The sequence below is a fragment of the Vulpes lagopus genome, chromosome 1, assembly GCF_018345385.1.
Source record: "Vulpes lagopus strain Blue_001 chromosome 1, ASM1834538v1, whole genome shotgun sequence".
NCBI classification, from domain to species: domain Eukaryota; kingdom Metazoa; phylum Chordata; class Mammalia; order Carnivora; family Canidae; genus Vulpes; species Vulpes lagopus.
Window position 1 is genome coordinate 170,980,029 of NC_054824.1, and position 27,353 is coordinate 171,007,381.

Here is a 27,353-nt window from a genome sequence, read left to right on the forward strand (position 1 = left end):
ATGTTGAAATGGCAATGCAATATTCATGCCTATATGCGACCGTGACAGCATTCTAGCGAGGAGGATGAAGGAGCCAGGGGCTGCGTGGAGCTCTTGGGCCACCACCCTCAGTTTCCACAGGCAAGTCACAGTGTGGCATAAGGGGCAGAGAGGCAGAAAGTACCTGAGTGGGGCCAGGGATGCAGTCAACCTCTCCCACTGTTCTCTTTCAGTGAATGACTCTACCCTGGAGCCTTGCACAAGTGGCAAGCCTTTGAGGTTCCGGCCCCTTCTGGGTCCTTCCAAAAGGTAACTTCTCCAAAGCCCTCTGATCATATGCTCTTCCCTATGACCAAGGCCTTCGACTAGTCCCAGAATAGGAACAGAGGAAGGTCAAAACTTTTTAATGTTTCTCATAAGAGAGGGTCCAAAGCACTTATTAGAGCATAAAATTAAACAGACACCAAAAGAGGTTGTCTGAAATTTTGAGACATGCCCAAGTCAACCTCAGGAGCACTAGATATGGGAGATTTCACTTTCTAAAGTAGACCTGGCATTCCAAGTGTAGAGAAGGTGAAGGAATGGAGATGGAGCAGTGCAAGGAAGAAAAGCAGGAAACCACAAATGTTGGAGAGGATGTGGAGAAAGGGGAAACCTCTTGCACTGTTGGTGGGAATGGGAACTGGTGCAGCCACCCTGGAAAACTGTGTGGAGGTTCCTCAAAGAGTTAAAAATAGACCTGCCCTACGACCCAGCAATTGCACAGCTGGGGATTTACCCCAAAGATACAGATGCAGTGAAACGCCGGGACACCTGCACCCCGATGTTTATAGCAGCAATGTCCACAATAGCCAAACTATGGAAGAAGCCTCGGTGTCCATCGAAAGATGAATGGATAGAGAGGATGTGGTCTATGTATACAATGGAATATTACTCAGCCATTAGGAATGACGAATACCCACCATTTGCTTCAACGTGATGGAACTGGAGGGTATTATGCTGAGTGAAATAAGTCAATCAGAGAAGGACAAACATTATATGGTCTCATTCATTTGGGGAATATAAAAAATAGTGAAAGGGAATAAAGGGGAAAGGAAAAAAAATGAGTGGGAAATATCAGAAAGGGAGACAGAACATGAGAGATTCCTAACTCTGGGAGACGAACTGGGGGTGGTGGAAGGGGAGGTGGGCAGGTGGTGGGGGTGAATGGGTGACAGGCACTGAGGGGGGCACTTGATGGGATGAGCACTGGGTGTTATTCTATATGTTGGCAAATTGAACACCAATAAAAAATAAATTTATTTAAAAAATAATAATAAATTAAAAAAAGAAAGAGAAAAACAGGGAGGTGACAAAACATGAGAAACTCCTAACTCTGGGAAACGGACAAGGGATAGTGGAAGGGGAGGTGGGTGGGGGAATGAGGTGACTGGGTGATGGGCACTGAAGGGAGCACTTGATGGGATGAGCACTTGGTGTTCTACTATATGTTGGCAAACTCCAATAAAAATATACATAAAAAAGAAAGAAAAACAAGGAAAGGAGAAGACTGTTCTATGCAAACAGTAAAATAAGGAAAAAGTCAGGGAAGAAAAGAAGCAAGAAGCAAGGGTTGAATCCTCTGGTAACAATTCTGTGGCCATGAGACAGAAGATGGGATTAATGCAGCAATAGGGGTGGGGTGAGAGTTAGAGAGGGAATAAGGCTGGGGGAGAAGGGGTGGGGGTAGGCTTAGGGCAGGAATAGGGTTAGGGTAGAAACAGGGGTGGAGATTAGGGTTAGGGCTGGGATAGGGGTGAGGTTAGGGTAGGAAAAGGAATGGAGTTGAAGCCAGGATAAGAGTGAGCTTGGGGTGGGGATGGGGAGGGTAGGTCCAGTGATTTTTGTCTTTTCCTTTTGAGGTCTGGAGATTAACATCTACCGCCTGAGGGATGTGGGATAAACACTAAATGAAAGCTCCTTGGAGAAAGGAGTAGATAAGAGTAATAGCTTCATAAACTGTTAGAGCTGAGAAAGACCTCAGGGATCACCCAACTCAATGCTTTCACTCTAGGGTTGACAAACTGAAGCCTTGGGAGAAACCGAGGTTTGTGGAAGCCACACACCAAGCAGATCCGGGCCATCACCTGCTCCACCAGAGGTTCCCTAAGCTGTCCGGGCAACAGGGCATGTGGAGATCCTGGAGACCACCACCAAATATTTACATGGTAAGTTAAGGAGCTGAATAGATATCTGGGAACAAAACCACATGTGATCCCTCTGAAGTCTTTATAGTGGTCACAGGGGCCAAGGCTGAGGGAAATTTTATGGGTAAAGCTTAAGACAGGAGAAAATTCTAACTTATATTTGCCATAAACCGAGATAAATCTACTGCTATCATTTACTTGCTGTAGAATGATTTCATCCTGCTCGTGGTGTTTCTCACGCAGTTCTACTGGGTGACTCCAGGGCCACCACTGTCCCCAGCCCCAATTGGGATGGGTGGTGAGGGGGAAGGGAGTCAGGGACTGCATTCTCACTGTGAATCACAGTTGAGTCCATCAAGGGGCCCACATCAGGGATGGCGACGGTGACGCTGGTGCTGTCGGTGGTGGCCTTGTCTGTGTTGGCTGTGACGCAGGAGAGGTCAGGCTCACTCTGGCTGATGACCCTGCCAATGTCCAACTGCACATCCCCCAGCAGGGCCTGCTCGCTGCTGCCCTCTGGCTCCTGCTCCGTCAGCACCGTGTCCTTCCCCACTTCCAGATCGTGGTGGGGCAGGACTAGGGGTGTGTTGGCCTCATCGAGGGCTCCTGCCAGCCCAGAGCCTCTGGGCACCATCAGACTGTTCGTCCTATAGGAACAGAGGAGGGGACAGCTGGGGCTTAGATCTTAAGAAGCTATTCTAAAGTGGCTGGTGAGCCAGGCAAGAGGGAAGGGTGCGGGAAGCCCAAGGATCCTTGAGGGAGAGAGCATGGCAACTGCTGCCTCCCACCTCTACCCACCCAGGCAGGGGGAGCTGAGACCCACAGGCAGTGTCCATGCCTTATGCCTGTCCATCCGTCCATGACCCGCTCCCAACAGGAGATGCCCTAGAAGAACAGACCCTGGTTTTCAAGGGCACAGAGTCCATGACCTTTCATATACACATACCTTATAAAGGGTGCATTAGCATCTTCTCCATTTTATAAAAGGAAAGAAAACTGAGGGTCAAATGGGGTTACACCTCAGCAGTGCTGTAGGCCTCCAGGGCACTCCTGTGACCAGCTTACCTCCTTAAGTCTTGGCCTCTGTCTTCTTCCTGGATGGTGGGTTCTTTGCCTGCATGGCTGCCCCTGGGCTCTCGCTCCTTCTCCCCGTCGGTGAGCACCCCCTCATCCAGACTCCGCTCCTGGCTGACAGACCTGCTCCGGGAGGTGGAGGAGAGCTCCTTGCCTTCCGTCCTGACACGACGGTGCCGGCTGCGCCGCTGGCTCTGCCTGTGCCTGGCCCGGTCCTCGAAGGTCACCACGGTCTCCCCTCCCCCAGCCTCCTGCTGGGTCGGATCACAGTTCCCATGACAGGGCCTGGCCAGCCATGGTGGCTCCCGTTTGCCCAGGGACAAAGGGCTCCTCTGGTTGTCCAGGGCACTCGACAGGTCCCCTCCATCCCCCTTGAGGGACCCCCCGCGGCTGATGATGCGCTCCTCCTCACACTTCTCCAGGCCCAGGCCCAGACCCTCAATAGGCCTGGGTCTCCGGTAGAGGCTGGGGTGGGCGTTGAGCGGGTTGAGGGGGCTCAGCGGGTTGAGGGGGTTGAGGGGGTTCATCGGTGGGGCCTCCTCTTTATTGAGGGCCTCCTGGCTGGACATCTGCATGTGCCTTCTCAGCTGGCTGGTGCGCTGCTCCCACACCGACATGTGGTGCCGGCGCCTCCGCTCCCTCCTGCCAAAGGGGAGACGGTGAGGACTAGGTCAGAACCCAACAGCTGAGGGCCAGGGAGGGAGCCACTGGGGTGTAGACCAGCCCTCAGCGGCCATGGGAAAGGGGCGGGACACATGGGGGGCAGGGCAGCAAACGGGAGAGCCCAGGACCTGCAGACAGGAAGCACAGAGAGATAGCAGAGTGGGCCACACGCAAGTAGGTGGTCGGACCAGTGCCTCCTAGCATGTGGGGCTTCCCACTCCAATCCCTGCTCTGCAGTAGTCGAGTGCCGGGGCAGGGGGTCAGCCCAGGACTCACCGGGTCTGCACACCCCTGTTCTCCTTTGTTCTGAGGGCATCCATCCACCTGCACCCACCCTGTGCTCACGCTCACCACTGGCCCTTAATTCCAGGTCAGGGACCTTTCTTCCTCCTGTTCTCCCTGTCCTCTGCACCTCAGGTTACAGCTGGGGTAGCACAGGCTGGATCCTAGCAGAGGAGGGCTGGCGACCGCGACAAGCAGACCCACGTTGGCATCACCCTCAAAGAGCAAGAGTGCCATGGATCCCCAACAGCTAATAAAAACCTGAGGACTGCGTGTGCAGACACCAGCCGCTCATCCTCAAAACCACTGCTGAACATTTCAGCTCGGGGGCCTCAGTGGGCATTCACGTGGCAGCAGGCACACGCAAATGTGACACGCCCAGGAGAGCGCACGGGAGTGGGCTCACAGGGGCCGAGGGGCGGTCACCCTACACTTTCACTCACATGTGCCCACACGCATCCTCGCTGAGGCCCGCACGTGGGCCCACGTGAAAGGCACACCCACCGACACGAAGTACCCGCACCAACGCGTGCCCACTCACGGGCCGCACAGAGGAGTGAACGACACACGGGGTCACATACCTTAGACACACACATTGAAACAAGCACATGTTGAAAGGTGCAGAGTATAGCGTCCACAAACCATGTGCACGGAACACACGCACACACCGCGGCACGCGCTGACATGCACACCCGCTGCCACTTTGTCTGTGGCGAGAACAGAGACACGGTGTCCCTACACACACACACACACGGAACCACTCACAAACACGCAGACCGGTACACACATACAGGTGGCTGCTGCGTGGCTCCCACATCGACATGTGGTGTCTTCTCCTTCTGTCTCTTCTGGGAAAGAAAAACGAACAGGTTCAGTTCACCCCAACCTCTAGGAACCACAAGCCCCACAGCCACCAGCCAGTGTTCAAGAAGAGGCTCGGAGTCCTCTACGTGCCCGTACGTTCTCCACATGCCTGCTGCCCTCTGTAGGCTCCCAACCTTCAACTTGCCAAGGGAGTGACCTTTCGTTCCTTATTGTGTGCAAACATATGGGTCCAGGGTTTGAAGCATACATGCAGACGCAAAGGATATATCATGTCATGGGAGTATACAGCTTCAGGTGCTCCATCATCATGCCCCACTGGCACTCATACTGGCCCCTAGATAGCCTTCAGAGATCTATTCTGGAAACCCTACAAACTTGGACGAGAGTTGTATTTCCCCCAGTTATGTCTAGGATATTCACATGGGTGGGATTCCCTGACTCATCGCTCCAATCACTGTAGAACATGCAGGAACAAATGCCCCACCATGCACATCATCAAAGCCACGAAGCAGCCCATGGCCAGGGGCAGGGTCACCACTCCATGGGCTGCTGTCCACGTACTTCAGGATATGTGCGTGCCCCTGCAATTCTGCAACAGTGACCCTGGCCAGAGGCCCTCTGGGTTCTGTTCAGCCACGTAAAGCAAGCACAGCGTCGATCTTCTTAGCCATGCACAGGAAGAAAAAAATAAACCTTTCTACAGACACACACATGCTGTGCCCTTTTACTGACAAGGTCAGTAGAAGGTCAGACTGGCAGGGTATGGGCATCATCCACCAAGGCAAATGGGACTCCTAAAAATGAAACTCTCAGTGCACAGTCAATGCTCAGGTAGAGGACAACACACACGGCACACTTGTGGAGCAGGCTTGCCCCAAGTCCTGGGCTGACAGACCCAGTGTGGCCTACTGGGTCTCGCCTCGACCTGGGAGGTTAGCAAATGCTGTTCCCTCCCTGACCAATGGAGAATATGCTAGGCAAAGTAGCACTGCCCTACCGCCATGCCCCACAGCCACAGTGAAGCCTGCTATATGGGTTGGCTGAGGGAGTAGAGGCAGCTGGTTGGAGCCTCACTTGGCATCTGGAAGAGGCACAATGTGTATAAGCATCCATGGAGTGGGTGCAGACATCACTGTGGAGACGCCTGTGAGCTCCCCAACTGTATGCACCCTTCAGCTCAGGCAGCTGTAATGCAATGAGGCACACGCAGAGTAGTGGTGCCAAGAAGCATGGATAGCATATAGAAATAGAAAGACACACTCTAGCCAGGCAGCATGCACACCCACTAGGGAAAGCAGATTCTACCGTCTATTTGCAGATCCTCAAACACTCAAATATCAGCTCTCCAGAAGCACATGTGTAAGAGTTTAAGTACATAGAAGAATTCTTTCTCATGAATGCACACGCACGCATGCACACGCACACACACACACACACACACACACACACAGGCCAAGCAAAGAGAGACACAACTTTTAGTTCGCATACAAATCAGATACACACTTCAAACAGCACTTCTCCACTCACACATACAAATATCCAAAGTCAGACTGCATCATTAATATACCTTCATTCCCAAAATCACACAGAGAAGCATCAACATATCTCCAACTCATACGTATGTGACCTCACATACACCTTAGGCTAACCTTGTGGATTAGGAGTGGGCAGCTGGCATTCTTCCCATTTCAAAGATGGGGAAACAGAGATTCTAGGATCCTAAGTGGTTCTCTCTCCAAGGATATGGAGCACATGAGTGACAGAACCAGCCCTCAGACCTTCTGATTTGTAACAACACTCTTCACGCTTCTCTACAGAGTCCACATCCTTGGTTGTACCATAGTCTAGAAAGCAGCAGTCTTGCCTGCGCTCCTGAGCAGCACACACCCACCCTGACATAGTTTCCACCAGCAGTACCCACCCTGCAGCACGTGTACTATGACCAAAGCTGGATCCCTGCTCATCTTGGATGGTTACAGCACCTTCTTCCATCTCACTGGGCCCAGATACACACACAGCTCACTGCCTACAGACCTATGCCTACCAGCATTTCATTCATTCTTTCATTCCACAAATAGTGAGTTTCTACTCTGGGCCAAGCATCTTCCCAACTCACGTCTCCAAACCCACTCTTCCCCAGGCTTCCTCAACTCAGTAAATAGAACCACCCACTCCTAAGTGACAGCCAGCCCTACCCATCAGCATGTTTGCATACCTGTGTGTGTTTATTTTTAACCCAAACCCATGAGTGCAGGGAAGGTGGGGTAGGAACTACTCAAGGCCCAGCGATTATTCCAGAGAGGAAAGAGTTCCTCTGCCTTTCTCCATCAATCTTTAACAAATTTTGAGGACAGTCTATTCTCACTTCCAGAGAAGGCGCTCAGGGCCAGCCTTTCAGTTTTGAAAGGTGAGGGCAGGATGATGACTGTTCCGGGGAAGCAGGCCCCCACATAGAACTCTGGAATGCCTCTAAAGGGGGTACTGACGACATTCAGAGCCCTTCCCATGACCACTTGGCAAAGGCGGCTCCTCCTTTTCCAGCTTCAAGTAATGGATTACAGGGTCTGGTTGTTAGGATAGAGGCGCACAGCCCAGGGGTCTCAAAACCTTCCCACTGAGCCACCCCTACAGATCTCACAGAGGTTCAGAAACCATAGGGATTCTCAGCTCAATACCTTCGTCCAGCGCCACATAGCGCTCACACTTTGCTAGTCTAAACAGCAACCACAGGTCCAGGCTGGATCCTTCAAGTCTATACTCAACTGCTCCACTCTCTCACCTGCCATTCTCTCTCTAATCCACTCCAACTGGATTCTGTTCCCACCAAGCCACTGAAACTGAAGGTTGTAAACAACTTTCATTTTGCCAAACCCAATGGTCCCTGCTGTCTTCATTTTACGTGATCTTTCAGTAGCATTTAGCTGCACTCCTTCCTTTTCTTTAGGTCTCCAGGTCATGACACTTCCCTGTTCTTTCTTCCTACTCCTAATCACTCCTAATCACACCATTTCCTTGGTGGGTTTCTCCCCCTGCCAAATCTGGAGGCACAGGAATGCCTTGGGCTTCTGTCCTGAGCAACTCTGTCTCCGCTACAACTCCATATGAGCTCATCTGCGATGATAGCTTAAGTCTGTCCAAACACAAATAGCTCCCCACAAATCTTTATTTCTAACCCTTACTTCTTCTAAGCTTCAGACTCATGTAATCAATCGCCTCTTGGGCATCTTTACTTGGATGTCCTCTAAGTATCTCAAATGTAACGTGGGAAAATGAACCTTGGATTTCTACTGTTCTCCAGACTATCAGAAAGTACCACCACCCTCTACCTAGTTGCTTTGGCATGAAGCCTTAAAGCATGGGGGAAATACTCTTTTATCTCTACCCCCTATATCATGTTTAATTCATCACCTTTTCCTTTGATTCTGTCTCCAAAGCACAGACTGAGTAGAATTACTTCTCACCTCCTTCCCTGCTACCACGGCCTCAACTATTACTACCTGTCACCTACTTTACTCTTAGTTAACACTATTTCTCTGCCTCTACCCTTGGCCCTTACAATCCATTCTTCATAGAGAAGAGTGACTTTTTAAAAGTATAAATCATATGGGGTTCCTGGGTGGCTCAGGTCATGATCCCAGGGTTCTGGGATGGAACCCTATGTAGGGCTCCCTGCTCAGTGGGGAGTTTGCTTCTCTGTCTGCCTTTGCTCTGCTTCTGCCCCTTACCCTGCTCACACTCTCTTTCTCTCAAATAAATAAATAAAATCATTTTTTAAGTATACAGCATGTAGTATCTATCCACCTGCCTTAGACCCTCTAAGGTTGCAATTAGAATGAAAGCTAAAATCCTGGGCCTTCAGGATTCCCCTGACCTTATCTCCTTCTATTCCTCCTTGTTCCCTGCACACGAGCCACCCTGCACCTTGCTGGAGAATGATCCTCCTCTGTAATTTCATGTGACTGCCTTCTCTACATATAGATCTCTATTTGAATATCACCTCTTCAAAGAATCCCTCCCAGACTGCCTGTAAGTACTCCACCCAATTCATATTCCTCTGCATTTCTACCCTGTTTTATTTATCTTATAGCAATGATCTCCACCTAAAATTATTTATGTGTGTTTGTTATCTATCTCTCTCACTGAAATAAAAACTCCATGAGAACAGAGACTCTGTCTTGCTCATTGCTGTATTCACAGGACATTTCCCAGCATGGAGTAGTCATCCTCCAATAATATACCATTTTGAGTTGATGAATAGGACATTTCCCAGCATGGAGTAGGCATCCTCCAATAATACACCATTTTGAGTTGATGAATTGGCTGTTAGCACAGGAGCCCAGGGGTCAGTGAAGTGGGGACACACAACTCACTCGATAGAAGGCATGTTGGGTGCAGACATCGGGCTGACCTCCTTGGCCTTCTGCAATGCATGTTTCTGGTTAAAAGCCTCCTCTTCTTCTTGTTCATCCTAGATACAAAGCAGAAATGGCTTTTCATGGGATCCCCATGAAGGAGAATAGTGCCCTTGGCTCTCCCCGCAAGTTCTAGAGACCAGGTGAAATGAGGAAGGCAGGTAAAGGTGTTAAACAAGGTAGTAGGAGGGTGTGTTGGCGCACAGACCTCAAGTGGCCAGGCACCTTGGGAGACAGAAGCCTCATCAGCCCTGGCATGATCAGTAATTCTGGTCTCCACTCAGCCCCACGAGCTTCCCCACAATTTCTCAGGAAAGCCATCAGTTCTACCCCAAGCTCTAGCCCCTCAGTGGAGCCCATGGCTATGGAAGTCAGAAACTGAAGCTGACATCTCTCAGATGTTCTGCAGTATCTGCAAGTTATAGAGCCAGGGTCCTTCCAGGTAGACCCACCCTAAAGGAAAACACTAGGACTGTGCCTCTACTCACACCCTCTCTCCTGCCCAGCTAAGTGGCCTCACCCCAGGTGATCAGGCAGGGACATCATCCCTTCTTTGTGATGACAGTGGAAAAGCCAGTTCAGGTGAAATGACTACAGCTACTAAGAACATACATCTTAGCCTGCTCTGGTTTTCACCTACATTATTTTACTTGACCTCAACAATAATCCTGTGAAGTATGCAAAGCAGATATATCATTCCCATGTTATAGAGGAAGTGCCCAATGGCACTACAGAATCATCAGAAATGTAGAAAATGCTTACCTTGGTCAGCTCTTGGGCATTGGCCAGATTGTCCACAGCAATGGCCAAGAACACATTCAGCAGTGTGTCTGGGGTGATGAGTTAAGGATGGGGAACTAAGAAAACCAAAAGGCTTTAGCAAGACTGAAGACGCCTCTAGGTCTTTGCTGCCTCAGATACCAGCAGGAGCAGAAGCTGCCCCATAGCAATGATTAAGCAGAGGTTATGCAGCCTTCCTTCCTTCCACATAGCTTCTCTTTGCACAGGACATAGAAATAGCTGAATCCAACCACTCAGGGGTCAAGTTGGAATAAGGAGGCCTTTAGACATGTGTGGCCTCCATTTATAGTGATACTGAATAGAGAATCACTGAACAACATGACAGTAAGGAGCTCAACGCAGGAGCTTGCCTCTCCTTTCTGGGAGGCTGGCATCGAAACCCACCTAGACCAAACATCCCACCCTGTTCTTAAAGATGAAAAGAAATGAGATTCCACAGACCCATCACTGACTGGTTCCTAATAATGAAACACTAGTTTTTCTCCTTCTTATCCTGGGAGGCTTCCATATTTCATTTAGCAAAAATGTCACAGAGCACACAAGATCATTATGGAACCCACTTCTATTCCAAGCTCTAACCTCTGAGGTCCTAGTTTTCCAACTTCCTTTGAGGTCCATGTGTTGTGGAACATAGAACTGATTCCAGCATAGAAGTCCAGTCTGACTACCCTCAGAGAAACAGCATGCCACTGTGACAAACTGGCCTTCCAATTCTGTGATGTGCTGCACAGCTTTCTTTTTATGGGTTTCTCATGTTTGGTTCATAGTCTGCTCTGGCCTCTAGAAATTTTCAGGGCAAAAAAGCTAAAGGGGTATCTCTTCTATGTGAGACTGGGGGAAAAAAGTATAGCTATATCACCTGGCTTTCCCTTTTTTGCTCCACCACGGCCATTTCAAGGCAAGTCCCATTTCCCCAAAACATCTAGTGATTGTATACAAGTGTGCAGTTTGTAAGGTGCATCCAGATAAATCATCTCATTTACTATTCACAACTAGCAAAAGGCTGGATGCTGATATTCTCCTTACAAATGTGAAAACTAGAAGCTCAGAGAGATTAAGGGACTTTCCCAAGGCCACACAACTGGTAAGCAGAATTGCCAGGATTAAAACCCAAATCTTCCTAGACTAGATCCTGTGACCAGGTATGGGTTTAGGAATTGAAGGAACTTGATTTCTAGTCTCCCTTTGACTTTGGTTATTTCTTCTAAGTCTTAGAAGGTAAGGATTAGACCAAAGAGCACCTGTAAAACACTTAGTGCAGGGTCTCATGTATAGCACAAATATAATAAATGTTGCCTATGCTTAATAGTATTAGCATTAATCATAATGCTGATATTTTTGAGATCTTAACTATGTAGCAGGTCCTGCTCTATATTAACATGTAATTAATTAGTAATGCAATGTGGCCACTATTTCAGCCTACAATTATCTTTGTCATCCATTTTCCCCAGATGACAGTATCTCCAACTATTCAGTATAAGAGCCTCATATGTTATTATTCGCATATGCTAAAGATTTGGATAATACTTTATCTTCTTGTTTATATTTGTCTTCTTTACCCAACTAGAATACAATTTCCTTAAGATCAGAATCCTTGTTTCTCTTAGTACATCAAGCAATATCTACCCCAGAACTACCCTGACCCACCCTCCCCAACAAAAAAAACCCCACCCACCTCTCTACCACCACCCTCCTCAAATGCTGGTTCAAGCAGGCAGGCAGGCAGCATGAAGAGGAGTATCTTAAAAAGGATACAGTTTCCAAACAAGGTGAGCACAATGAAATAGATAGCTGACCACATGCCTGAGCTAACTCCACCCTGGGAACGGATCCCATTGTACATCACCTCATTCCAGTCCTCACCTGTTAGGATCTATGCAAAGCAAATAATAAGCAAGTCAGAGACTTGGGTTGGCTGAGAAAATGGGGCCAATGTAAAAAGGAAAATTCTGGCCTGGGTCTTTCCATCTACCCCCTGCTTGGCCATTCTGCCAGGGAGAAAAATAAAGTCACTTTCATGAATAATTCTAAACTTTCTTCTGATAAGGACGATAATTTTAGGCACTGAAAATAGAAAGAGAGCATCAAAAGAAAGAGTCTATTCTGAGTTTGAATACAGACTCCCTCCACTTCCAGCTTTGTCAGGCCTAGGGGAATCAGAGAGACCAGATGGTCTGGTCACTACCAGTCTATCCCAAGGGAGCTAAGATACAGTACTTAGGATAGCAGCATTATTACAAAGAGCCTCATAGGCTCCAGTTCCAGAGACCTGATTCTGGTTTAACCTAAGATTTTAGCTAAATAGTGTTTTCTTTAGCTCTCAGCATTATAGATTTTTGAGTTTCCCTCCATGATTTAAATTTTTTTTTTTTTTTGTGGGACAGGGGGAGGTGGGGTGGGTGGAAAAATTAATTCATTAAATGGAATATGGGTCAGAAGATGTGTCCAATTTCAGAGAACCATAAATGTGATATGACAGTTTTACTTCTTCCTTACCAACTTGGATGACTTTTATTTCTTTTTCTTGTCTGATTGCTGTGGCTAGGACTTCCAGTACTATGTAGAATAAAAGTGGTGCAAGTAGACATCCTTGTCTTGTTCCTAGTCTTAGAGAAAAAGCTTTCAGCTTTTCACCATTGAGTATGATTTGGCTGTGGGTTTGTCATATATGGCTTTATTATGTCAAAGTAGGTTCCTTACATACTCATTTTGTTCAGAGTTTTATCATGAATTAATGTTAAATTTTGTTAATTTTTTTTTCTGCATCTATTAAAATAATATGATTTTTATACCTTATTTTGTTAATGTGGTAGATCGCATTGATTGATTTCTGGATACTGAACCATCCTTGCATTCCTGGAATAAAGCCCACTTTATGGTGGTCATAGATATCGTAAGTTACTAAGTGTCCCTACCTTAATATCTCTTGCAAACTCACAAGTATAGGGAAAAGGCCAATATGTAATCATAATAGAGCTCTTCCATACTGGTAAAAACATAGCTACAGAAATTCTAAGAATTATTGTGATGATAATTACTCAACAAGAGTCCCAGTTGCCTGGGATGAGCCTGGGGAGGAAAAATAGGATTCTCCTAACATATCATTTTGCTGCATGAGCTCCAAAAGATCCTACAAAACATTTTTAACTGCTACTTGGCCTCATACCTGGAATACAGTCATGATGGCTGCAGGGAAGGTGTCAAAGTTTGCTGAAGGAGTCCCATCATTAAAGTTAAACCTGAAAAATGAAGTTCAGAGAGAAGGATGAAATGAAAATCTCACATACCAAGTTTTCCCTTCCTTCTCCATTACTTCTTTTACCCTTTCTCTATATACTCCTGTTCCCTAATTTCTCCCCATTCCATGTAATTATGAAGATGGTATTATGAATAACTACTACTGATGGACGGTACACTTTGAAGGGTGTAGATAACAAGATAGGGTTTGGGCTGATTTTGAGTTTTAAGGCTCCATGCCGTACATTTTAGGGACAGCTCCAAAGAGAGGGGTCTCCAAACCCAGAATCCTGTATGGTGTGAAAAGATTAAAAGCAGAGATATATGTTTTATACACACACACACACACACACACACACACACACACACACACACACACTTAGTGGTTGATGTGGACCAAAGCAAAAAGGATGGTAGCTCAGTGATCTTGATTTTCAGACTGTGTTCCAGTGTCCTGTTCGGGGCCCGCCAACGAGGGTTGTTTGTCGTTCGGGGTTGCGCTTTCAGTTGGCACCTGCAGGGTTTTCGGTGGATCGGGTCAGTCTGCGGGGCGGGGGGACCGGGGGGCCGGGGCCTGGGCTGCTCCTTCGCCTTGTTCGCGGTGGCCGGTTGGGGTCCGGGCCTGCAGGGTCCGGCAGGAGCAGCCCCCAGGCCTGCCCGCTCAGCTCCACTAGGTTCTTGCAGCCCCCGCCCCCGCCCAGGGACCCTGTGGTAGCTCTGCTGGAAATTTCTATACAATAAAGTCCGTGTCCAAAGTGGAAAAAAAAAAAAAAAAAAAAAAAAAAAAAAAAAAAAAAAAGGCCTTTTTTTTTTTTTTTTTTTTTTTTTTTTTTTTTTTTTTTTTTTTTTTCACAATTAGGTTTTGGCCTTTAGTCTGAAAAAGTGTTGATTGAAAGTGTACAACAGAGAGCGGGTGCGAGCGGCTGGGGGCCATGGAGCCGCCAATAAAAAAGAATGTTTATAAAGTTCAAGAGTAAAAACAGAAGAACGCAGTCCTCCAAAAAACAGAGACAGGCACAGACGGTGTGAGCCAAGACAACGGAGAGGAGGGGAGTAAGAGGCTGTGTGTGTGGAGCGAGACACGGGTGACACCCACCCCCCTGACACTATACACACTGCTAAGGTAAAGGAAAAAGACAAAACTCAGCTCAGGTCAGGATCATTAGAAACCCTGGTGCTCACAGGCTGAAGACTGAGTTATGAGGCTCCTTTGAACGGGAAGTTCACTGATGCTTACCTGCCTCCAAACAGCTGCATTCCTAGGAGAGCAAAGACAACGATGAAGAGGAAGAGGAGGAAGAGCAAACTGATGATAGACTTCATAGAACTCATCAAGGAGACCACCAAATTTCGCAGAGATGCCCAATACCTATAAAACCCAAACATTATAGCAGTGAACACTGAGTATAAAATTATCCCCAAATGCAGCGGGGCATCTTCCTGGTAGTCTATGAAATATGCTGTATTTGTATACTTGGGTGAAAGAGAGATGTCAGCAACAATGAGGTACCCCTTGGGAATGTGGCATGGGATCTGGCATCCTAGATATTTTTCTGGTTTGATTTTTGGAGAAGGAGGAGCTGAAGAATGGAGTAGGGGATGTGGTAGGGAAGGGGAACATGTGGCCAAGGGAAATAAGGTACAGAAGGAAATACAATAAGTCAAAGAGAAGCTTCCACTCTCACAGGTGGCTAGGAAGAGTCTAGATTCTGATCACTTACTTGGTTATTTTAAATATTCTTAGAAGCCGGAGAGCCCGTAAGACACTGATTCCAAAAGATGTGCCAGGTCTGAAGATTGCCCAGACCACTTCAAAGATGCTGCCCACTGTGACCTAAAGAGCCAAACCCAGCCACAGTGAGGAGGAGGAGCAGGAGAGAAGAGCCTTCTAGCACTCAGCAGTCAATGCTTCTTACTGGGCTGTGGTGAAATTAAAACTCTACCCTTCCCACCCAGCACAGCTCCTACAGGATAACCCATCTGTGAAGGCTGCTGAAGGAAACAGAGGCTCTACTGCCTCCCTCCCCACTGCCCCCCATTCTCCCACCCTGACTTCACTCCTTCATGCTGGAGATGACTTCCTGACTGCCGTTCTGTCCTCGGTGCAAACTACCATAACCAGGCACTACTTCTCCACAGATCTGATAGCCACAACTGTCCTTACAGAATAACACCTTGAACAAACAGACGAAAGAGGGATACTTGAGGCAAGGAAACAAGTTTGAGTTAATACAGGTTGCATTCCGATGTAAAAGCCTCAGAGGAGGTCCACATTCTCTCCCTGTCCTAGAATTTAGTGCTACCCAGAATGGTTCTGGCACCTGTATGTGAAATAGCTGTCACTCAGGTCCCACACCCCCATGTGACAGTACCACTTGGTGGCATAGAATTGACTGCTGTAGGAAGTAGCAATGTCAAATTAACACTCTGGTTTTCATTTCAATTCTATGTTCACTGAACATCTACTATATTCTACATGGTGCCCAAGGAGAGGTAACAAAAATGAATCCTCACTGCAAGGCTGCAAAGTATGTATATAGAGAATGGTCCTTCACTAGCTGCTGTGCCTGAAAATTGTCCATACCCAGAAGCATATGTTCCAAGTTAAAATGCAGACTGGCAAGGGCTCAAAATCGTTAGCACCTAACTGAAGATTTGGCAGGAACAGAAGTGGGTTTGGCAGAGAGAGAAGTGGTTCAGGAACCCAAAGGTTTGCACCCTAGTTCTGCTGCACTGGCCCTGTGAACTTGCACACGATGTTCTCTATTTCCTCACTGGTGAATGGGAAAGGTAACTCCTGATACATAATAGAGTAGTAAGGAGTCCGGAAAGCAGTGCAGGACAAAAATGTCTGTCAAAGCACCTTGAAGACGGTTAGATAAGTACACATTTATATATCAACATTATTTAGGAAGTGAACACTGGATGAAACAGTCTATGTGGGAACTTGCTAATACAAGAGTGTGTATCTGTGTGCATGTTTGCAGGAAAGTTCTATCTCAGTAATTTTCCCAATTTTAAACTGAACTAAAAAACAAATATAAGCTTCTCTTTTTTTACTGAACCACCTTCTGGAATCAGTTCCTTTGTTCTCTCTCAGGCTTCCCCTAAGACAATAAGTGGTTAAAAACTTGCTATGGGTAGCTCTATCAAATTCATTCAGCTATACACGGAAGTGTACACCACAATACCCATGTTATACTTAAAAAAAAAAACATTAAAAATAAAAGAGCTTTAAACAAACCAACCAACCCTAATATGGGAAGGACTCACGCATTCCTGACCTCCCTTTAGCTAACTTACTTATTCTCCTTTTATAAATTCTTATTTTAGTGCTTCATGCTGAGCAATAAAGCAAGCTGCTTATCTCACACGGTGGTATATCAACATGAAGCAGGAGGACAGTTAGGCTCCAAAGCACTTACCCCAAAATCAAAACAGTTGAATGAAGAGTGAAAATAAAGTCGAGGTCCCATGCCATACATCTTCAGGGACATCTCCAAGAGGAACAGTCCCAGAAACAAAAATTCTGCATAGTCTGAAAGCATCAAAAGCACATGTGTTTGTTGTGTAGACAGTATGGGCTCCCGCACTCCTCAGCCCAACCCCTCACCTACAGAGGAGCCCTCAATACCAACAGGCAAAACCTAATGATATCTGAATATACTCTCTGACCTGGGAGTCCCAGGCACACTCCATGTATCAGCTTTGCCATTTTTCAATGGATGCTAAATGATACATGGCTCTTAGGAAAGAAAGAAAGGGCTTTGCCATGGCACTGATGAAGGAGCCAGATTCATTCTACACACACACTCAGCTGTGACAGCATCCTAGATCCTCATTTTCACCCAGTGGCAGCCTTACCCAGAGGTGACCTATAAATTCCCACCTTGGTCTACTGGAGGTAACCACTACCTAAGAACTTTCTCCCCAGGACTTAGGTGACCAAAATTCTCTATGCCATTGAGCCTCCTTAAGATACTAAATGAAGCCCTTAAAGTACCCAAGACTAATGCCATTTCATTGACTTATCAGCAAAGATTTATCTGATTCAACAATCAATGCCTAGGGGAATGGTGGTGTGATATCCCAAGGCCTGGAGGACAACTCTGGCCTCGCCCACAGTACCCTGCCAGGCCCAGCAAGACATATGCTCTCTTACATTCACACCCAAATCTAGCTACACTGTTCACTTACAGAGGAGATGGGTGAGCCACTGGGGCTGGTTATGATGGACGATGGCCACACAGGCAGTGTTGAGAGCCACAAGGCTCAACACAATCCAGTAAAACACCTGGGATTTCACCATGTGGCGGATAGAGATGCGCAGAAGCCTTTCTTTGTGCCGGAAATAGGAGGCCCCATCCACCTTTGCGCTTTTGATGCTGGCTCGGGCGAGAGGTGTGCCTAAGGGGAAAGAAGTAAGGAAGAAGAATGAGGCTGCACAACAGATCACCCTCCATGGGAAGGGCACAGTCAAAGGGGGAGGCAGACAGCTTTATTGCTGGGGCTAGGTGACCCCCACATTGTGGGCCCAGGGAATCCCAATGGTATGAGCTAGGTAGTTTCCATACCAGATATCCCTGCTTTTCCTCACCAGACATTCTCAGTTCTAGGAAATGGAAAGATTCCCTGGGCACAACACCAGACATATACCCAGCTTCCTGAATCTTAATAGTGTAGCGTTAATGTTTTTAACAGATTGGGCTTCTCTCTGGCCTTTCCTTTTAAATATGCTTCAGGCACTGGAATTGTTTTGCTGCATTTGTCATTATTTCTACCAAGGGCAGGCTAAAGCAGCAATGAGTTCTGTATACCTCTTCTGCTTTTTAGGATGACGTAAAGGAGGAAGTAAAAATCTGCCATCAGCCAGCATGTCTAAGAGAACCTGGGATTGAAGAGTAATCATTTAAGAGTTGTCAGCAGGATTTGTTTAAATACCATGTGGAAGTAGGTGAATGCCACTGCGGTTAAGCAAATGATTGCAGGTCCTCAAATGGTGGTCACTAGAAGCCAAAGGTCCTCAGGATCCTCTGAACAATATCCCAAAGTGGGTTCTCATGATCACACCCGGGACAAAGAGAGAGAACGTGTGTGTGTGTGTGTGTGTGTGTGTGTGTGTGTATGCAAATGGCATACATCTGCCACACTTGAAGAGCATGGGTTTGATTCGATTCTTAGCCCTAAACCCTATGGTCCATTTTTCCCTGCAACTTACTGTCATCTAGATTAGATTTCCAAGTCCTTCCCTTAATTACATCCCTAAATTCTGGATTCTTTTGATTCTACTCCTCTTTATGGCACTTCTCAAGAGACAGGATCTTTCTTTTTTATGGGAGATCAGACTAGCAAAAGAAGATCTGACTGGTTCCACTCACCCACAGAGGAGATATCGACACAGTGTTCATCACTGGAGTCTCGAGTCATGGCCTCTGTCCGGCTCCTTTTGATGGTTGCCCTTCGAAGCACTATACCAGGGAAGGGGGAGGTCAGTGACAGAACACAAGAACAATCAGATCACTCTGGTCAAAGCTGAAAACTGTGTGCCAGGCTCCTGTGACCCAGGCAGCTGCCTTAAAGCACCTGAGCCATGGTTCTAGAAGCCACCGAAGGTCTATAGAAGCATGACTCCTATGCTCAGCAACACCTCAAGAACACACAGGCTGCAGAATCCTCCTGCATGTAGACCTTATCTACATGCAGTAGGTAAGCAGGCACTCCATATCTATTTGTTCTGGCTCTTCCTAAACAATGCCACTTCCTGCTAATGCAAATGGTCCTAAGATGATCCCTACAAATTTTCAAAGAAGATCCCTATACATGCCACTGGTGTGTGATGGTCTTTTCTTTGTACTGTATCAATCCCACGCCTTAGAACAAAGCAGCTCTTGGATTTCATTCCCATCACTTTAAAAAGCATTTAAATCCATGACTCAATTCCCTTCATTTTAAAGCATGAGAGATTTTATGACAGAGAGGCTTTCCTTTCAAATCCCAAAGCACTCCTCTTTTAGTTCTTTCTCCTCTTTTGATCAAGAGATTGCCAACAGCATAAGTAGGTGCAAAGGCAGTAAAGCACTGGAGCACTTTCTTACCTTCTAAGGCTGACGTCCCAGCATTTTTATTTTCTTCAGCAAGCATGACTTCCTCTATATGGAAATAAATGGTTTAGTAAATTATCTGTAAATGTCAAATTATTTTGCAAAATGAAAAATCCCCCAGGGATGGCTGTGGCTCTAGGGTGAGAGAGAAAGAGAGAAAGAGAGAGAGAGAGAGAGAGAGAGAGCAGAGTTCATAGCTCCACACAGGCACAAGCATCAGAAAGACATCAAGAGTCACAGAGGTAGCGTCTGAGTGCAAATCAGAACAGAAAGGAAGTTCTGTAGGGAGGGGGCTCTTGGTGGTTGATTGGTAAAATTCAGCTCTGTGTCTAATAACACTTGTTGAGAAGAAGAACTGATCTTTTTAAATTAAAATCTCCTAAATTGATAGGAATGAAAGATTTCCATTTCTGTTTTTTCTTCCACCCAGGTTCTGTAAACTTTTTCTAGCAATAGGAGCTTCTCTGGTTTTTCTTGTTTGCGGCACATACAAGGCATATCACGGCACAACACCTACCACCTCATTCAGGAGATAAGATCACATTTTTGGGCTCCAGCCTGTCTACTTCTTGGAGGGGGAGCAGAGGAAGATGCTAGTAGCCCAGAGGGGCAGGACCTGTGGGCTTGCTTCCTATCCCCATACCACAGTCTGCCTTGCTTGAGTGAAAGAGGCAGAGTGAATTTGTCCCTTGATAGAACAAAACATAAATATTTGTTTTTTGTCTACCTTCTGGCACAGAGCTCCAAAACCCTTGGAATTTACTGTCCTCTGTGTGCTAACAAGATGACTCATTGTGGGGGAGGCCTGGAGGATCTGGACTGGTCACCAGAAAAACCAACCACAGGATAAGGCTATAACTTTCAGCCGCATTCCTCCTCCTAACTCCCGGAGTGGGAGAGGGGCTTGAGAATGTTCAATCGCCAATAGCCAGTGATTTTAATCAAGCAGGTCTACGTAATGGAAACTTCAAAAGCAAAAACAAAAACAAAAACCCGAGGTGATGGGGATCAAGAAGTTTCAGATTAGTGAACACATCAAGGGAACATGGAGGCTCTGTGCCCTCCTCCACTCCTCCATCCCTAGGTATCTCTTCTATTTGTCTGTTCCTGAGTTGAGTCCTTTTTAATAAACTGGTGACAATAAGTATAGTTTTCCTGAGTTCTGGAAGTCATTAGAATTATCAAACCTAGAAGCCTCTAAATTTGCAGCCCAGCAGACCAAAATGCAGGTCACCTGGGGACTCCACTCATGGATGCTGTGTGAAGTGAGGGCAGGCTCGTGGGGTTGAGTCCCTAACCTGTGGGATCTGCACTAACTTCCAGTGGTGTTTAGTGTCAGAACTGAACTGAATTGTTGGACAATCAGTGGAGAATTGAAGGACCAGCCAGTGTTTGGACAATGATGTGTCTGGTTCTTGGTATTTGGAAAAGAAGAAATATTCCCTTGGATTCTCCTCTTGACCTCCCCAGGAACAGTCCTGCATTCTGGGGAGGCGCCATCACCAGCGGGGTACTAGTTTCTAGTAAGACTTGTTTCAAATTAACCTCACTAGCCTCCCTCCAAACTTACAGACTAGCCCTTCTGTCCCATGTCTGGCAGGATTCTGAGTCCCCTTTGGGAGTCAAGTGGATGAGTTTGGATCCCTGCCCCCACCTCAGCTGCAGGCGAGGACTCCAGAGGCCTTGAGCAATCATTCCCTAAGATCCCAGCTGCCGGAGAAAAGCCTGCAGCGGGCCCTATTTATTAAACGATGGTTTAATTTAAGCAATTGTAACAAGTAAAAGGACAAGCAGAAGAGGGTAGAGTCATTACCATAATTCCACCTGCATATAAAACTGAGAGTATGTAATGTATTTCCCAGGGAGGGGAACATTTTGCGGCTCCGAGGGTACCATGCCGGATGGCCATTATACCAACTCATAAATGTTTAGCTTTCCTTTTTTAAGTACAGCCTCTGGCAAAACTCTAAGTTAACAGGTTAAGTGTTATTGGTGGGAATGCTCCTTTATGCAGATATAGAGGGTTTTAAAGTCACTTACAGCCCAAGTTGTTTGGAGGGCACCACCTAAAAATTAGGTACTCATTAAAATATGTCACAGTAACATGAATGACCTCAGTCATGGAGTCACATCTGCTGTGTACAGTGCCTGGATGCCTGAGGTGGGCAGATCTGAGGACCTTCAAGGCAGATGGAGGGTGTGTGATGCTGCTGAGCATCTCTGAGAAGTGCTTGAGGGCTCTGGATATGCCGAGGCTGCCCCCACCCCCCCCCGCCCCCACTGCCTTTTGCCAAGTTCTCTTTCGAACTTGAGAGTGTCTTTCCAGGGAAATGTAACCCATATGTCTCTGATTCACTCACACCCCATTTGCAAAGGGAAGGGCCAGGAAGCACAAGTTGACGTTGCAGTGCGTCTTTTTTCTTAGAAGGAGAGAGCTGGCTTTGCCAACTGGAAGAAAGCGGAGCCTTGGAATTCTGCGTGTATCTGAAAAGCAGAGCCCCAAAGAACAGCATCCTGTGCTGCCTGACCATGAGCGGGGTCACGGACAGGGCGGGGAAGGTTCTTTCCCAGTTCTGCTGCCAGCCTGCTCGCTGGGGTGGTCTGTCAGATGGCTCCTCCACCCAGGGAGCCAAGGACAGTGGGGAACTTCAAGCTGCCTGCCAGACCTGGAGGCAAATCTGCTCAGTAAGGCTGAGTTACCATTCTGGAAAGGAGGAGGAGAGGTTCACATTCACCCCCACACGAGAGCCTCGGAGAAGAAAGGGCAAATTGGAGGTGCAGTCAGTGGGCACGGTGCATGCCTCCAGAGGCAGCAAAGAAATGCAGATAGTCCTAAATGGGAGGTGGTTTTCAGCTGGCTTTGAAATGGCACTTTTCATCACACACATACTCTCACCCCTGACAGATGATCACAAGTTGACTCCAGAGCTGAGAGAGAGCTTTTGTGTGTCGGTGGTTAGAACCAGAGTGCCATGGTGTCATTCCAAAGCTGCTAGAAAAGAATAAGGCTCAGGCAGCTAAGCATCAAATCATATTCCAAATTTTTCCTGAGAGACCTCACATTTGTGCTATGCTTTCTACCAGGAATAGAGGGGAAAAAATGCTGTCATGTGTATTTTTTTTATTAAAATAAATTACTCTTTGCTCAGGATGAAAATACAGATATATAACAGCAATGCAATGCAATCTTTAAAATAATAAGGAAGGCAAATGCATCCATTTTACTGACAGATACGGAGTGATCGATACCCCTCATAAGCAGCTGAGCCACAGTCAAATTTGAATCTGGTGGCTCTGTGGATTAATAAAGTTGTGACAGGTTTGGACCTATCTTCAAGGTGGGGCAAGCACTGTTCTGATGCTGAGCCTCAGCAAGGGACTGGTGACAGCGCAGGGAAAAGGGGAGAGCAGTTCTCACCATCAGCTATAACCCGGCTTACCTCAGTGGCCTCTTGGTGGACCCCCCACACACATTCTGCTTCTGACCTTGTCCTTGCCCTCTTGCCCTCGACAGGCTACTCTGGAGGCAGCAACCAAGTGCTTCCTCAAAATCTTCCATCAGACCATGTCCCACCTCAGCTCAAAACCCTCCTCCAATGGTTCTTGTCTCACTTTCAGGGAAGCTCCAAACCCCTACGGTGGCCCATGACGTCTGCCCCCTCCTCCCATTACTGCCTCCACCCTATCTTCCTGCTCCTCTCCCCTTACTCGTTCTTCCTTCTGTTCTAGGACTCTTGCTGGCTTACTTCCACACTGGAGTCTTGACGTTAAGATGCCTCCCCTCGGACATTCCCACCACCTCTGCAACTTTAAGTCTTTCACCAAATGGGTCTCTTTGACCTCCCTGTTTAAAATCACAACCTGCCCTACACCCCATAACCCTACCTTGATCTGTTTTCCATTGTACTTATCACCTTCTTACAAGTTACTTATTTATCTGCCTTCCCTGACGAGAGGGTAATGAGCTCTGCAAGAAAGGCTTCCTGGGGTATATCCCAAGAATCTAGACCAGGTGCTGGCACAAAGCAAAGCCCTCAATAAATACTTGTGGAATGAATGGAGTTTTGTTGCTGCTGCTGTTGTTATTGCTATTATTGTTGTTGTTGTTGTTGCTGTTGTTGTTGTTGTTATTATTATTATTATTATTATTATTATTATTATTAGCAGTAGTGTGAAATGTCACCCACCCAACCTCAGCTCCAGGATTGGGCTATGTAACCTTTCACTCAGTTCACCTCACTAAAATGCAGGCCTCATGAAGATGTTTGGTGGAAGAAGGGGGACAGTTAGACCCCAGAGGAAGAAAGAGGGACCAGCAGGGAGCCCACAAGGCCAGTGAGGCAACCAGAGCCTCTCTGTGCTCTGGCCAGCACTGTCCCTATGAATGGAAGCAGTGGTGGGGGCCTGCGTGCCGCCAGGCTCACCTGCTTTGTCTATCCAGGCGCGGTACCCGTTCAGCTCCCGCTCAATCTGCTGCTGTCGCCGCAGTTTCATGAAAGCTCTCCGGTTCTCCACTCTCTCTCTCTCTTTGGCAAACTCCCTGTGGACAAGGAGGGGAAGATTCACCAGGAGTGGATTTGGGTTCAGCTCCACAACCGTGAGGGAGGGGGAAGCAAGGAGAAGCGAGAGGGTGTCTGAGCAGGTGCTCCACCACACCTTGCTCCCCTTTTGCACAGAAATGTACCTCCTTGGGCCTCATGCAGGAAGCTTTCCCAGATTAGTTCCGTCCCCATCAGCACTAACATCCTCTGAGTGCTCTACTCCGAAAGGTGCTTCCTTAATCAAGCGACAAACTATGGTTCAAAATGCTATGTTCTGTTTCCCCAGCTACAACCCAAGCCCTTGGCCCTCCGGGCAGGGGGCACACCTTCCCTTTATGCTTTTAATAACAACAGTGATTAATGTGTATGGACCAATTATGTGTCAGCCCCGTATGCAGTGTTTCATACCCATGGACTCATTTAATTCATTCCAGTCACCCTACGAAGTAATAAGCACTATTAAAATGCCTATTTAACCGATGGGGAAACACCAAGGATCAGAGAAGGGAAGTAACTTGCTGGGATCTGAAGTCTAACCACAGCACCATGCTTCCTCCAGCGTCCTGAATACTGTGGCACTCCATAAGGGCTGCTACTGGGGACCAAGGGCATCAGTGCCTTGAGGGGCTGAGGGCTGTGTGCAGGTGGCTGGTGCAGGTTAAACAGAAAAGGGAAGGACTCAGAAAGAGGCCTTGGCTTCAACAGCAAGACAGTAGGGAAGATAGGAAGGGAGATAATGGGACAGAGGGAAAGCCAAGGTCAGGGTCAGGAGAAGACACAGTCCAGTGACAGGTGCAAGGGACCAGAGCCACAAGATGATCTAAAGCCTAAAGCTCCAGGGCTCCTGGGTGGCTCAGTGGATGAGCATCTGCCCGTTGGCTCAGGGCATGATTCAGGGGTCTGGGGATCAAGTCCTGCATCGGGCTCCCCACAGGGAGCCTGCTTCTCCCTCTGCCTATGTGTCTGCCTCTCTTTGTGTCTCTTATGAATAAAATCTTAAAAAAAACGTCTAAAGCCCTATTGGGAAATGGAAGAGAAAAGAGACACAAGAGCTCTATAGCAGAAAGGAAGATGAAAAAATTCAATGGTTGAGCAGCTGGGGATAAAGAAATACTCATTTGCTAATACGGCTCTCCAGCAACCACCTCTACCAATGCCCTTCTCATCACCAGACACCCTTCGAGGCTACAATACCCCTTCCTAATGTAGCACTTCTCTGGCCAGGGCTCAGCCACACTCTCACTGCCCTGGATGATGCTGCACTTTTTCGAGGTGTTCCCCACCACTAAAGAGGCACAGCCTGAAGTTGAGGGAGCCCAGCACCCACTGTGCATCCTGTCAACGACTCCCTTGTTGCATATTTGTTCAATAGGACTTCAAATCCACTTGCTTATGACTTAAGTGAAGTTGTTTTAATCCACTTGTATATGACAAAGAGGAAAAAAAAGTTGTATTTAGAATTGTTGTTTTTAAAGATTTTATTTATTATTTGAGAGAGAAAGAATGAATGAAACAGAGAGAGCAGAAGCAGGGGGAAAGGCAGAGGGAGAGAAGCAGATCCCTCACTGAGTAGGGAGCCCAACACGGAACTCGATCCCAGGACCCCAGGATCATGAGCTGAGCCCCAAGGCAGATGCTTAACCAAATGAGCCACTCATGCACCCTGGGAAATAAAGTTGTTTTGATAGAAGAATGAATTAAGTTATGTCAGTATGTTACCATCTCATCTGTTCCTGCCCATCAGAACTCGGTGGCTCAGCTGCTGAGGGGCCACACCAGGGGCTTAACCATAAAAGCATATGAAGAAACCAGCGTGGCAAGAGAACATTAAACTGTGAACATGGAGTTTGTGAGGACCATCCAAGAGTACCCGGTCTGAGCAAGGCTACACTCTGCTATCTAAGACAGCTCCTTGAAGACCTTGGGGCAATGACCTCCAGCCTTCGTAAAGGGGACACTTTTTTTTCCTTTTACGATTTATTTTTTCAATTCCAGTTAGTCAATATACAATATTATATTAGTTTCAGGTGTACAATATAGTGATTCAACAGTTCTATACATTACTGGGTGCTCATCAAGATAAGCATACTCTTCTTCCTCTTCATCTACCTTACCCATCCCTCCCCCACTCCCCTCTGGTCACCATCTGTTTTTCTCTACAGTGAAAAGTCTATTTTGGGTCTTTTTTGGTCTCTTTTTTTTTCTTTGTTCATTTGTTGTGTTTGTTTCTTAAATTCCCATATGAGTATTTGTCTTTATTTCCCTTGGCATTTTACTCTCTTGATCCATTTATGTTGTTGCAAAGGGCAAGATTTCATTCTTTTTATGACCGAATAATATTCCACTGTGTGTGTATATTCTTCCTTATCTACTCATTAATGGATGGATATTTGTACTGCTTCCATAATTTGAATATTGTAAATAATACTGCAATAAACATAGGGGTGAATATATCTGTTCAAATTAGTGTTTTTCTATTCTTTAGGTAAATACCTAGTAGTGAAATGACTGGTAGTTTTTACATTTTTTTGAGGAAACTCCATACTGTTTTCCACAGTGGCTGTAACAGTCTGCATTCCCACCAATAGCGCACGAGTGTTCCTTTTCCTCCAGATCCTCCCCAACACTAATTTCTTGCGTTTTTGATTTCAGCCATTTTCTGACAAGTGTGAGGTGATATCTCATCATGTTTTCCCTGATGAGTGATGTTGAGCATCCTTTCATGTGGCCATATGGATGTCTTCTTTGGAGAACTGTCTGTTCATATCTTCTGCCCATTTTTAAATTGGATTATTTGTTTTTTCAGGAGTAGAGTTGTATAAGTTCTTTATATATTTTGGATACTAACCCTTTATCAGATATGTTGTTTGCAAATATCTTCTCCCATTCCTTAGGGTTTTAGTTTTATTGTTTCTTTTGCTATGCAGATACTTTTGTTTTGATGTGATCCCAGTATTTTTGCTATTGTTTCCCTTGCCTCAGAAAACTTATCTAGAAAGATGCTGGTTATGGCTGATGTCAGAGAAATTACTGCCTGTGCTCTTTCCTAGGACTTTTATGGTTTCAGTTCCCACATTTAGATCTTTTAATACATTTTGAGTTTATTTTTGTGTATGGTGTAAGAAAGTGGTCCAGTTTTATTCCTTTGCATGTAGTTGTCCAGTTTTCCCAACACCATTTGTTGAAGAGACTGTTTTTCCCATTGGATATTCTTGCCTCCTTTGCCAAAGACTGACTATATAATTGTGGGTT

At 46.7% G+C, this 27,353-nt stretch overlaps 1 protein-coding gene across 2 annotated transcripts in view; it reads right to left on the reverse strand.

Moving 5' to 3' along the window:
- Positions 1-27,353, reverse strand: part of CACNA1E (calcium voltage-gated channel subunit alpha1 E) — a 382,345-nt gene that overhangs the window by 68,357 nt on the left and 286,635 nt on the right. For both annotated transcript variants that reach the window (XM_041773141.1, XM_041773134.1), the window contains exons 9-22: positions 23,985-24,100; positions 19,555-19,608; positions 18,838-18,927; positions 17,657-17,866; positions 16,885-16,997; positions 15,181-15,293; positions 14,697-14,828; positions 13,389-13,461; positions 11,978-12,095; positions 10,184-10,251; positions 9,380-9,477; positions 4,976-5,032; positions 3,231-3,881; positions 2,499-2,812 (exon numbers count right to left, since the gene is read on the reverse strand). In XM_041773141.1, the coding sequence (XP_041629075.1) occupies positions 2,499-2,812; positions 3,231-3,881; positions 4,976-5,032; positions 9,380-9,477; positions 10,184-10,251; positions 11,978-12,095; positions 13,389-13,461; positions 14,697-14,828; positions 15,181-15,293; positions 16,885-16,997; positions 17,657-17,866; positions 18,838-18,927; positions 19,555-19,608; positions 23,985-24,100 (2,207 nt within the window). The remainder of the gene's footprint in view (positions 1-2,498; positions 2,813-3,230; positions 3,882-4,975; positions 5,033-9,379; positions 9,478-10,183; positions 10,252-11,977; positions 12,096-13,388; positions 13,462-14,696; positions 14,829-15,180; positions 15,294-16,884; positions 16,998-17,656; positions 17,867-18,837; positions 18,928-19,554; positions 19,609-23,984; positions 24,101-27,353) is intronic.